This window comes from Homarus americanus, unplaced genomic scaffold (genome assembly GCF_018991925.1).
Source record: "Homarus americanus isolate GMGI-L3 unplaced genomic scaffold, GMGI_Hamer_2.0 scaffold16894, whole genome shotgun sequence".
Taxonomy (NCBI): Eukaryota; Metazoa; Arthropoda; class Malacostraca; order Decapoda; family Nephropidae; genus Homarus; species Homarus americanus.
This window is the reverse complement of record NW_024746541.1, coordinates 615,392-630,502: the sequence shown is the minus strand read 5'-3', so window position 1 is coordinate 630,502 and position 15,111 is coordinate 615,392. Positions and strand designations below refer to the sequence as shown.

Sequence of the window (15,111 nt, the reverse complement as noted above, 5' to 3'; positions counted from 1 at the left end):
GCTTCTACATTTTATCCCTTCACAAACTACCTAACCAGCGGGGGAAACAGAGAAAATGTTAGCTGGGATGGATAGAGTTTTTATCCGAGTAGAGGCCGGTGTGGTAAATATCCCAAAAAAAGTGGATTTTATAGATATACAGTTGAAGAAAGGGATATATTGATGGTTCACGGGTGGGCAAGAGCGGTAGGATCCATGTATCAGAGCACAGCCGGGGTTTTTATGTTCCAGTCCAGGGTTCCAGATACTCATATACAATCCAACTATTTTCCTACTAAAACCCGAGACTCGATACACATTCCCAGCTGAACATTTACATAACAAAAAGGCGGTGGGAAGGATGTTACGTAGGATGTAAAGCGTAGTAAAGTAACGTAACAGGGAAGGGTAAAGCCGCGTTGTAACGGGGTAAACATCGCACTCCTTCAGGCGGCGCAGTTGCCAAAGTTATCCTCTTATTCTCGGCCGCTGAACATGAAAGTCGCCAAGTGAGGGCAGCGACGCACCGCCTTCCCTCTCACTCTCTCTCTTTCTCTCTCCTAAGCAACTTTACCCTATACTCCCTCTCCCTCTCTATAGGAGCCTGAGAGGGAGAGGGGGGGGGATGACACGCCGGCTTGACATCTCCCTCTCTTCTCTCTCTCTTAGATTCAAGTTCCCCTATATTTCCCCATCTCTCTCTTTCTCTCTCTCTCTCTCTCGTATGTAAGTTTCCGCTATACTCTCTCTATAGGGACGGGGAGAGGGTGGCCGCGCTATACAATGGTGTTGTGTGGACGGTCAGGTCTTGTTGTTGTGATGGTGGTTGTTGTTGTTAGTATTGGAGATGTTTACATTGTTTTAGATCACTATAGATGCCCTTAACACACACATACCTCCTCCTTCCTATCTCTTCTCCTTCTCTCTTTCTCCTCGTCTACTATACCCATCCGCACTACTGCACTTGCATCCTACCCAAATCCAACCCCTGCATCCATACCTGCATCCACACCCTGCACCCATACCTGCATCTGCACCTGCACTGCACCTGCATCCTGCACTTGCATCCGCACCGCATCCATACCTGCATCCACCTGCATCCACACCTGCATCCGCACCTGCATCCACACCTGCATCCACACCTGCATCCACACCCTGCATCCTGCACTCTGCATCCACACCTGCACCACAATTCTGCATCCACACCTGCATCCCACCTTGCAATCCATACCTTGTATCTGCACTTGCATCCATACCTGCATCTATACTCAAACCCCACCTGCATCCGCACCTGCATCCGCACCTGCATCCACACCCAGAACCACACCCGCATCCGCACCCCTGCATCCCCACCGCAGCATCCGCAACCCTGCATCCGCACCTGCACCACACCTGCATCCACACCTGCATCCACACCTGCATCCACACCTGCATCCGCACCCCACCCGCACTCACATCCACACCTGCATCCACACCCATCCACACCATCCGCACCCACCGCACCCTGCATCCACACCTGCATCCACACCCGCATCCACACCTGCATCCACACCTCCAATCCACACCCGCATCCGCACCTGCATCCACAACCTCGCATCCACACCTCCATCCAGCCACCTGCATCCATCTGCACCTGCATCCACACCTGCATCCACACCTGCATCCACACCTGCATCCCACCTGCATCCGCACCTGCATCCGCACCTGCATCCACACCTGCATCCGCACCCATCCACACCTGCATCCACACTCATCCACACCTGCATCCGCACCTGCATCCACACCTGCATCCACACCTGCACTACACCTGCATCTGCACCTGCATCCACACCTGCATCCTGCACCTGCATCCGCACCGCATCCCGCACCATCCACACCCCAACCGCACCTGCATCCACACCTGCATCCACACCTGCATCCACACCTGCATCCTGCACCCCAGACCCACACCTGCATCCCACCTGCATCCGCACCTGCATCCGCACCTGCACCACACACCCCATCCACACCTGCACCACACCCCTGCACCCACATCTGCATCCACACCCACCCTGCAACCCTGCATCCACACCTGCAATCCGCACCTGCATCCGCACCTGCAATCCGCACCTGCATCCACACCTGCAATCCGCACCTGCATCCACACCTGCATCCCACCTGCATCCACACCTGCATCCACACCTGCATCCCGCACCTGCATCCACACCCATCCGCAACTCTGCATCCACACCTGCATCCACACCAGCACCCACACCTGCATCCGCAACCCACACCTGCATCCCGCAACCCTGCACCTGCATCCCGCACCCACACCTGCATCCGCACCCCTCCCTGCATCCTGCACCCACACCTGCATCCCAACTGCACCCGCATCCCAACCACACCTGCATCCCACCCACCCCCATCCGCACCCACACCCCACCCGCATCCACACCTGCATCCTGCACCCACACCCCACCCACAACCCACACCTCACATCCGCACCTGTCCCTGCATCCGCACCCCACACCTGCATCCGCACCCACACCCCATCCGCACCACACCCTGCATCTGCACCCACACTGCAATCTGCACCACACCTGCATCCGCACCCACACCTACGCACCTGCATCCCCATCCCTGCACCACACCTGCACCGCACCTACACCTGCATCGCAACCCACACCATCCGCAACCAGCAACCCATCCGCACCCGCACCTGCATCCGCAACCCACACCTGCATCCGCAACTGCACCTGCATCCCACCCGCACCTGCATCCGCACCCGCACCTGCATCCGCACCCGCACCTGCATCCGCAACCCGCACCTGCATCCGCACCTGCACCCTGCATCCGCAACGCACCTGCATCCGCACCTGCACCTGCATCCGCACCTGCACCCCTGCATCCGCACCGCACTCTGCATCCGCACCCGCACCTGCATCCGCACCCGCACCTGCATCCGCATCCGCACCCACACCTGCAACCTGCACCTGCATCCCATCCGCACCTGCATCCGCAACCCACCTGCATCCGCACCTGCACCTGCATCCCAGCACCACACCTGCATCCGCACCTGCACCTGCATCCGCACCTGCACTCTGCATCCGCAACCTGCAATCTGCACCTGCACCTGCATCCGCACCTGCACCTGCATCTGCACCCACACCTGCATCCGCACCACCTGCATCCGCACCGCACCCATCCGCAACCCACACCTGCACCCGCACCTGCATCCGCAACCCCGCCCTGCATCCGCACCACACTCCACCCGCACCCACACCTGCATCCGCAACCCACACCTGCATCCGCACCCCGCACCTGCATCCGCACCCGCACCTGCATCCGCACCCGCACCTGCATCCAAATCTGCACCTGCATCCGCACCTGCACCTGCATCCGCACCCGCACCTGCATCCGCACCTGCACCTGCATCCGCACCCGCACCTGCATCCGCAACCCGCACCTGCATCCGCACCACACCATCCGCACTGCACCCCTGCATCCGCACCCACACTGCATCCTGCAACCCACACCTGCACTGCAACTGCACCTGCATCCAACCCACACCTCATCCGCACCTGCATCCGCACCTGCACCTGCATCTGCACCCAACCCTGCATCCTGCAACCCACACCCTGCATCCGGCACCCACACCTGCACCTGCATCCGCAACCCACACCTGCATCCGCACCCGCACCTGCATCCGCACCCACACCTGCATCCGCACCCACACCTGCATCCGCACCCACACCTGCACCCATAACCCGCACCTGCATCCAACCCACACCTGCATCCGCAACCCGCACCTGCATCCGCAACCACACCTGCATCCGCACCCACACCTGCATCCGCACCCACCCATCCGCACCCACACCAGATCTGCACCCACACCGCATCCGCACCCACACTCCAGACCCAACCTGCACCGCATCCGCAACTGCACCCATCCGCACCAATCTGCACCACACCTGCATCCGCACCCACACCTGCATCCGCAACCCACACCTGCATCTGCACCCGCACCTGCATCCGCAACCCACACCTGCATCCGCACCCACACCCCATCCGCAACTCGCACCCCTGCATCCGCACCCATACCTGCACTGCACCCACACCTGCATCCGCAACCTGCACCTGCATCCGCAACCCACACCCATCCGCAACCCGCACCTGCATCCGCACCCACACCTGCATCCGCAACCCGCACCTGCATCCGCACCCGCACCTGCATCCGCAACCCACACCTGCATCCGCACCCCGCACCTGCATCCGCAACCTCACCTGCATCCGCACTGCACCTGAATCCGCACACCTGCATCCGCAACCCACACCTGCATCCGCAATCCGCACCTGCACCGCAACCCACACCTGCATCCGCACCTGCACTCTGCATCCACCCACACCTGCATCTGCAATCTGCACCTGCATCCGCACACTCCCATCTCAACCACAATTGCATCCGCACCCTGCACCTGCATCCTGCACCCACACCTGCATCCGCACCACACCCCATCCGCACCCCACACCTGCACCTGCAACCCGCACCTGCATCCGCACCCACACCCATCCGCAACCTGCACCTGCATCCAACCCACACCTGCACCGCACCCGCACCTGCATCCGCACCCACACCTGCATCCGCACCCGCACCTGCATCCGCACCCACACCTGCATCCGCACCCGCACCTGCATCCGCACCTGCACCCCATCCGCACCCACACCTGCATCCAGCACCCACACCTGCATCCTGCACCCACACCTCAGCATCCGCACCTGCACCTGCATCCGCACCCACACCTGCATCCGCACCCACTGCACCGCACCCTGCACCTGCATCCCACCCACACCTGCATCCACCTGCACTCTGCATCCGCACCTGCACCTGCATCCGCACCCACACCTGCATCCGCACCACACCTGCATCCGCAACCCATGCCCATCCGCACCTGCATCCTGCACCCAGCACCTGCATCCGCAACCCGCACCTGCATCCGGCACACTCTGCATCCGCACCATACCTGCATCCACCCATACACTGCATCCGCACCCACACATCTGCACCAACCTGCACCGCACCCATACCCTGCATCCGCACCCACACTTGCATCCGCACCCAACTCTGCATCCGCACCCTGCACTCTGCATCCGCACCCACCGAACTGCACCCATACCTGCATCCGCACCTGCACCTGCATCTGCACCATACCTGCATCCGCACCTGCAACTCTGCATCCGCACTGCACCTGCATCTGCACCACACCTGCATCCACCCACACTCTGCATCCGCACCTGCACCGTATCTGCACCACACCCTGCATCCGCACCCACACCTGCATCCGCAACCCACACCCTGCATCCGCACCCTGCACCTGCATCCGCACCCTGCCTCTGCATCCGCACCTGCCCTGCATCCGCACCCACACCTGCACTCCGCACCCACACCTGCATCCGCACCCGCACCTGCATCCGCACCCATACCCCTGCATCCGCAACCCGCACCGCATCCGCACCCTGACCTGCATCCCAACCCACACCTGCATCCGCACCCACACCTGCATCCGCACCCATACCTGCATCCGCAACCTGCACCTGCATCCGCAACTCATACCTGCATCCGCACCACACTCTGCATCGCACCCTCCCGCACCTGCATCCTGCACCCACACCCATCCGCAACCTGCACCTGCATCCGCACTCTGCACCTGCATCCGCACCTCATACCTCATCCGCACCCATACCTGCATCTGCACCCACACCCCTGATCTGCACCATACCTGCATCCCACACCTGCAGCATCCGCACCCGCACCTGCATCCACCCACCCTGCATCCGCACCCTGCACCTGCATCCGCACCCACACCCTGCATCCGCACCCACACCCGCATCCGCAACCCGCACCTGCATCCGCACCCACACCTGCATCCGCACCCGCACCCATCCGCACCCTGCACCTGCATCCGCACCACACCTGCAACCCACACCTGCATCCGCACCCGCACCTGCATCCGCACCCATACCTGCATCCGCACCCTGCACCTCATCCGCACCAGCACCCCATCCGCACCCATACCTGCATCCGCACCACACCATCTGCACCCGCAACCTGCATCTGCACCCCACACTGCATCTGCACCCACACTCTGCATCTGCACCTGCACCCTGCATCTGCACCTACACTCAGCATCTGCACCAATCTGCATCTGCACCACACCTGCATCCGCACCCACACCTGCAACCCACACCGCATCCCACACATCCGCAACCGCACCCCATCCAAACCCACACCTGCATCCGCACCCGCACCTGCACTGCACCCGCACCCCATCCGCACCCACACCTGCATCCGCACCCAGCACCAGTCCCGCAACCCCACACCTGCATCCCAGCACCCACACCTGACCAAACCCACACCATCCGCACCCACACCTGCATCCGCACCCGCACCCATCCGCAACCTGCACCTGCATCCGCACCATCTGCACCCGCAACCACACCTGCACCCTGCACCTGCATCCTGCCCCACACCTGCATCCGTAACCCACCCCTGCATCCGCACCTGCACCTGCATCTGCACCACACCTGCATCCGCACCACACCTGCATCCTGCACCTGCACCTGCATCTGCACCCCACACCTGCATCCACCTGCACTCTGCATCCGCACTCCACCTGCATCCTGCACCCACACCTGCACCCGCAACCATACCCCTGCATCCGCACCAGCACCCAACCTGCATCCGCACACCCATCCGGCACCCACACCTGCATCCGCAACCCCACCCCTGCATCCGCACCAACCTGCATCCGCAACCCACACCTGCATCCGCACCCTGCATCCGCACTGCACCCATCCTGCATCCGCACCTGCACTCTGCATCCGCACCCACACCTGCATCCGCACCTGCACCTGCATCTGCACCCACTCATGACTCCGCACCCATACCTGCACTGCACCTGCACTGCATCTGCACCCACACTCCCATCCGCACCCACCTGCATCTGCACCATACCTGCATCCGCACCCACCTGCATCCGCACCTGCATCCGCACCCACACTCTGCATCCGTAACCCTGACCTGCATCCGCACCCACACCCACAGCACTGCACCCCACACCCCAGCATCCACATCTACACCTGCATCCGCACCCACACCTGCATCCCCATCCACACCCCTGCCCGCACCCACACCTTGATCCGCACCCAGCACCAGCATCTGCACCTACACCTGCATCCGCAACCACACCCTGCATCCGCACCCACACCTGCATCCGCACCCGTCCCTGCATCCGCAACCCAACCTGCATCCGCACCCGCACCTGCATCCGCACCCACACCTGCATCCGCACCGCACCTGCATCCGCAACTCACACCTGCATCCGCAACCTGCACTCTGCATCCGCAACCTGCACCATCTGCACCAGCACCTGCATCTGCACCTGCACCTGCATCTGCACCCGCACCTGCATCCCCACCTGCATCCGCACCTGGCATCCGCACCGCACCCTCCATCCCACACCACAGCATCTGCACCCGCACTGCATCCGCACCCCTGCATCCGCACCCACCTGCATCCGCACCCGCACCCCATCCGCAACCATACCCCATCCGCACCCGCACCTGCATCCGCATCCGCACCAAATCCGCACCCGCACCCAACTGCACCCTGCATCCCACCCATCCGCACCTGCATCTGCACCTGCACCCTGCATCCCTGCAACCTGCACCTGCATCCGCAACCTGCACTTGCATCCGCATCCGCACCCATCCCTGCACCCGCACCTGCACATCCGCAACCTGTTGCATCCGCACACCACCTGCATCTGCACCCACACTTGCATCCAAACCTGTCCCTTGCATCCGCACCCACATCTGCATCTGCACCCACATTCTTGCATCCACCCACTTGCATCTGCACCCAGCCTGCATCTGCACCTGTACCCCTGCATCTGCACCGTACCGCATCTGCACCTGCACTTGCATCTGCACCCGTACTTCATCTGCACCTGCATTTCATCTGCATCCAAATTCAACTCTGTACCTGCACTTGCATCTGCACCTGCACTTGCATCTGCACCCCTGCACTTGCATCTGCAACTGTACCTGCATCTGCACCCATACCTGCATCCGCACTCAAATCTGCATCTGCAACCTGTACTTGCATTCCAGCACCTGCATCCGCACTGCACTTGCATCCGCACCTGCACCATCTGCACCCATACTCTGCATCTGCACCTGCACTTGCATCTAAACAGCACCTGCATCTGCAAATCTACTTCAGACCTGCATCTGCACCCATACCTGCATCTGCACTTGCATCTGCACCTGCTTCCTGCATCTGCACCTCACACCTGCATCTGCAACCCATACCCACCAACGCACCTGCATCCGCACCCGCACCTGCATCCGCAATTCCATCCGCTCCCTCTGCACTGCATCCAAGACCTGCACCTGCATCCGCACCCTGCAACTCCTGCATCCGCAACCCGCACTCTGCATCCGCACCCGCACCCCATCCGCAACCTGCACCTGCATCCGCACCCTGCACTGCATCCGCACCACCTGCATCCGCACCCTGCAATCATGCATCCTGCACCACACCTGCATCCGCACCACTCACCTGCATCCGCACCCGTACCTGCATCCGCACCCGCACCTGCATCCGCAACTGCACCTGCATCTGCAACCCCGCACCTGCATCCGCACTGCACCTGCAACCACCTGCATCCGCACCCACACCTGCATCCGCACCCACACCTGCATCCGCAACCCGCACCCCTGCATCCGCAACCCGCACCTGCATCCGCACCCTGCACCTGCATCTCACCCTGCACCTGCATCCGCACCCGCACCTGCATCCGCACCCGCACCTGCATCCGCACCTGCACCTGCAATCCGCACCCACACTCTGCATCCGCACCCGTACCCCATCCACCCTGCACTCTGCACCCAGCCCTGCATCCTGCACCTGCACTTGCATCCGCACCCACTGCATCTGCACCCTACACCGCACTGCACCCACACCTGCATCCGCACCTGCACCTGCATCCGCACCTGCACCTGCATCCGCAACCTGCACCTACATCCGCAACCTGCACCTGCACTGCACCTGCACCTGAATCTGCACCTGCACCACCTCTGCATCCGCACCACCTTGCATCCGCACCTGCACCTGCATCCGCACCGCACCTGCATCCGCATCCGCACCCACACCTGCACCCCACCCCTGCATCCGCACCCGCACTCAGCATCCGCACCCTGCACCTGCATCCGCACACTTGCATCCGCACCACCATCCGCACCCACCTTGCATCCGCAACCTGCACCAGATCCAAATTGCACCCTTGCATCTGCACCCGTACCCAGCATCCCGCACCTGCACTGCACTGCACCTGCACCCTGCACCTGCAATTTGCATCTGCACCTGCACTCTGCATCCGCAACCTCGCACTCTGCATCCGCACCTGCACTCCGCATCCGCATCTGCACCCATACTGGCACCTGCACTTGCATCCGCACCTGCACTCACTGCACCCACAACCTGCATCCAAACCTGCACTCTGCATCTGCACCTGCACTCTGCATCTGTCTGCACCTGCATCCGCACCCGCACCTGCATCCCACACCCATCCGCAACCCCTGCATCCGCACCCATCCGCATCCGCAACCCCACACCTGCACCCCAGCACCTGCATCCGCAACCCGCACCTGCATCCGCAACCTGCACCCCGCACCCATCCGCACCCGCACCTGCATCCAACCCACCCTGCATCCACCACACCATCCCGCACCTGCACTCCTGCATCCCTGCACCTGCATCCACCTGCACCTGCATCCGCACCCCTGCATCTGCACCCACTGCACCCACCTGCAACCAACTCTGCATCCGCACCTGCACCTGCATCCTGCACCTGCACCTGCATCCGCACCTCACTTGCATCTCACACCTGCATCCGCACCCGCACCTGCATCCGCAACCCCACCTGCATCCGCACCACACCTGCATCCAAACACACTCCTGCATCCGCACCACACCTGCACCCGCACCTGCATCCGCACCTGCACCTGCATCCACTGCATCCTGCACCTGCACCCACATCCGCACCTGCACCTGCATCCGCACCTGCATCCACACCTGCATCCGCACCCCTGCATCCGCACCTGCATCCACACCTGCATCCGCACCCCAGCATCCACACCGCATCCACACCTGCATCCACACCTGCACCTGCACTCAGCATCCGCACCTCACATCCACACCTCAGCATCCCGCACCTGCATCCGCAACCTGCATCCACACCTGCATCCGCACCTGCATCCACACCTGCACCACACCTGCATCCGCACCTCATCCACACCGCATCCGCACCTGCATCCACACCTCATCCACACCTGCATCCTGCACCTGCACTACACTGCATCCACACCTGCATCCACACTCTGCATCCACATCCCTGCATCCACACCTGCATCTGCCACTCTGCATCCACACCTGCATCCGCACCTGCATCCATCCGCATCCACACCTGCATCCGCACCACATCCACACCCATCCACACACCTGCATCCACACCTGCATCCCAGCACCTGCATCCGCACCTGCATCCACACCTGCATCCGCACCCTGCATCCACACCTGCACCACACCCTGCATCCACCTGCATCCGCACCTGCATCCGCACCTGCATCCACACCTGCATCCTGCACCTGCATCCGCACCTCACATCCACACTGCATCCACACTCTGCATCCACACACGCATCTCACACCTGCATCCACACCTGCACACCTGCATCCACACTCTGCATCTGCACCTGCATCCACCTGCCAATCCACACTCTGCATCTGCACTCTGCATCTACACTCTGCATCCACAACCTGCATCCACACCTGCATCCGCACCTGCATCTGCACACCCCTGCATCCACACCTGCATCCCTGCACCTGCATCCGCACCTGCATCCACACCTGCACCACACCTGCAATCCGCACCTGCATCCGCACCTGCATCCCGCACCTGCATCCACACCTGCATCCACACCTGCATCCGCACCTGCATCCACACCTGCATCCTGCACTCCATCCACCCTGCATCCACACTCACCACACCTGCATCCACACCTGCATCCAGCAACCTGCATCCGCACCTGCATCCACACCTAGCAACTGCACCTGCATCCGCACCTGCACCACACCTGCATCCGCACCTGCATCCACACCTCACATCCTCACACCTGCATCCACACCTGCATCCGCAACTTGCATCCACACCTGCATCCACACCTGCATCTGCCACCTGCATCCGCACCTGCATCCACACCTGCATCCGCACCTGCATCCACACCTGCAATCCACACCTGCATCCACACCTGCATCCACACCTGCATCCGCACCTGCATCCACACCTGCATCCACACCTGCATCCACCAACCACACCTGCATCCACACCTGCATCCACACCTCAGCATCCACACACCTCACATCCACACCTGCATCCACACCTGCATCCGCACCTGCATCCACACCTGCATCCACACCTGCATCCACACCTGCATCCACACCTGCATCCACACCGCATCCACACCTCATCCGCACCACATCCTGCACCTGCATCCACACCATCCGCACCACATCCACACCTGCATCCACACTGCATCTCACACTCACATCTGCACTCTGCATCCGCACCTGCATCTGCACCTGCATCCGCACCTGCATCCACACCCCTGCATCCACACACCAATCCACACCTGCATCCGCACCTGCATCCGCACCCGCATCCACACCTGCATCCGCACCTGCATCCGCACCCTGCATCCACACTGCATCCACACCTGCATCCACACACCCCACACCTCTGCATCCACACCGCATCCACACCTGCATCCACACCTGCACCACACCTGCATCCGCACCATCCGCACCTGCACCACACTGCATCCACACCTGCATCCGCACCTGCATCCACACCTCATCCACACCTGCATCCACACCTGCATCCACACCTGCATCCACACCTGCATCCACACTGCAACTGCACCTGCATCCGCACCTGCATCTGCACTCTGCATCCACACCTGCATCCGCACCTGCATCCACACCTGCATCCACACCTGCATCCGCACCTGCATCCGCACCCTGTCCCGCACCTGCATCCACACCTGCAATCCACACCTGCATCCACACCTGCATCCGCACCTGCATCCGCACCTGCATCCGCACCAGCATCCACACCGCATCCGCACCTCGCATCCGCACCTGCATCCGCACCTGCATCCGCACCTGCATCCACACCTCACATCCACCTGCATCCACACCTGCATCCACACTCACATCCACACTCACATCCACACCTGCATCCACACCTGCAATCCTGCACCTGCATCCGCACTCTGCATCCACACCTCACATCCACACCTGCATCCACACCTGCATCCGCACCTGCATCCACACCTGCATCTACACCTGCATCTACACCTGCATCTGCACCTGCATCCACAATTTGCATCCACACCTGCATCCACACCTGCATCCACACACCTGCAATCCACACCTGCATCCACACCTGCATCCACACCTGCATCCACACCTGCATCCGCACCTGCATCCACACCTGCATCCGCACACCCGCATCCGCACCTCACATCCGCACCCTGCATCCACACCTGCACCACACCTGCATCCGCACCTGCATCCACACCTGCATCCACACTCCACATCCACACCTGCATCCACACCTGCATCCACACCTGCATCCACACCTGCAATCCCGCACCCACATCCCACCTGCACCCACCTGCATCCGCACCTCGCATCCGCACCTGCACATCCACACCTGCATCCACACCTGCATCCCACTGCACTGCACTCTGCATCCACACCTGCATCCACACGCATCTGCACCTGCATCCACACCTGCATCCACACCTGCATCCGCACCTGCATCCACACCCTGCATCCTGCACCAGCACCACACCCCATCCACACCTGCATCCACACCTGCATCCACACTGCATCCACACCTGCATCCACACCTGCATCCACACCTGCATCCACACCAATCCACACCTCATCCACACTGCATCCGCACCTGCATCCACACCTGCATCCACACTGCATCCGCACCTGCATCCACACCTGCACCACACCTCATCCCACACCTGCATCCACACCTGCATCCACACCTGCATCCGCAACTTGCATCCACACCTGCAATCCACACCTGCATCTACACCTGCACCACACCTCAGCATCCACACCTGCAACTGCACCAGCATCCACACACACCTGCATCCACACCTGCATCCACACCTGCATCCACACCTGCATCCCGCACCTGCATCCGCACCCTGCATCCACACCTGCATCCAGCACCTGCATCCGCACCCGCATCCACACCTGCATCCGCACCTCATCCACACCTGCACCACACCTGCATCCACACCTGCATCCACACCTCACATCCACACCCCCATCCACACCTCTGCATCCACACCAAGCATCCACACCTGCATCCACACCTGCATCCGCACCAGCACCACACCTGCATCCACACCTGCACCACACCATCCACACCTGCATCCACACCTCACACCTGCACCTGCATCCACACCACCACACCTGCATCCACACCTGCATCTCACACCATCCACACCTGCATCTGCACCTCTGCATCTCACACCTGCATCTGCACCCTGCACTCATACACCTGCATCTGCACCTGCATCCACACCCGCATCCACACCTGCATCCACACCCCTGCATCCGCACCTGCATCCGCACCCGCATCCACACCCCATCCACACCTGTCCACACCTGCATCCACACCTCATCCGCACCTGCATCCACACCTGCATCCGCACCCACCACACCTGCATCCACACCTGCAACCACACTGCATCCACACACCATGCAATCCGCACCCATCCTGCACCATCCACAACCTGCATCCACACCAGCATCCGCACCTGCATCCACACCTGCATCCACACCTCACACCACACCTGCATCCACACCTGCTCCCCACACCTGCATCCGCACCCCTGCATCTGCACCTGCATCCGCACCTGCATCCACACTGCATCTACACTCATCTCCACCCAGACCACACCGCATCCACACCTGCATCCACACCTGCATCCGCACCTGCATCCGCACCTGCATCCACACCTGCATCCACACCTGCATCCACACCTGCATCCACACCTGCATCCACACCTGCATCCGCACCTGCATCCACACTCCACATCCACACCTGCATCCACACCTGCATCCACCTGCAATCCACACCTGCATCCCAGCACCTGCATCCACACCTGCATCCACACCTCCACACCTGCATCCACACCGCATCCACACCTGCATCCACACACCTCACATCCGCACCTCACATCCACCTGCATCCTGCACCATCCTGCACCTGCATCCACACTCTGCATCCACACCTGCATCCACACCCTCTCACACTGCATCCACACCTGCATCCTGCATCTGCACCTGCATCCACACCTGCATCCACACCTGCATCCACACCCATCCACACCCAGCATCCACACCGCATCCACACCTGCATCCACACCTGCATCCACACCTGCATCCACACCTGCATCCACACCTGCAATCCACACCTGCATCCACACCTGCATCCACACCTGCATCCCGCACCCCAGCATCCGCACCTCATCCACACCTGCATCCACACACCTCAAGCATCCACACCTGCATCCACACTCACATCCACACCTCACATCCACACCTGCATCCACACCTGCATCCACACCTGCATCCGCACCCCTGCATCCACACTGCAACTGCACCTGCATCCACACCTGCATCCGCACCTGCATCTGCACTCCATCCACACCTGCATCCACACCTGCATCTCACATCTGCATCCACACCTGCATCCGCACCTGCATCCACACCTGCATCCACACCTGCATCCACACTGCATCCACACCCTGCATCCACACCTGCAACTCGCACCCCGCATCCACACCTGCATCCACACCTCATCCACACCAATCCACACCCTGCATCCACACCTGCATCCGCACCGCATCCACACACACCTCATCCACACCTGCACCACACCTGCATCCACACCATCCCCACCTCACCACACCTCACATCCCACACTCAAGCACCCACACT

General features: G+C 61.3%; 1 protein-coding gene across 1 annotated transcript; it reads right to left on the bottom strand.

Moving 5' to 3' along the window:
* Nucleotides 1-9,202: 9,202 nt before the first annotated feature.
* LOC121879316 (chorion class high-cysteine HCB protein 13-like) lies at nt 9,203-9,862 on the bottom strand. Its single transcript, XM_042385922.1, has one exon. The coding sequence runs from the start codon at nt 9,860-9,862 to the stop codon at nt 9,203-9,205; it is 660 nt and encodes a 219-aa protein (XP_042241856.1).
* Between the last annotated feature and the right edge of the window lie 5,249 nt (nt 9,863-15,111).

Bases quoted from the DNA above. Each gene is read 5' to 3' on its own strand.
- LOC121879316 (XM_042385922.1), bottom strand. From the start codon at position 9,862: ATGCAGGTGCAGGTGCGGATGCAGAGTTGGTTGCAGGTGGGTGCAGTG.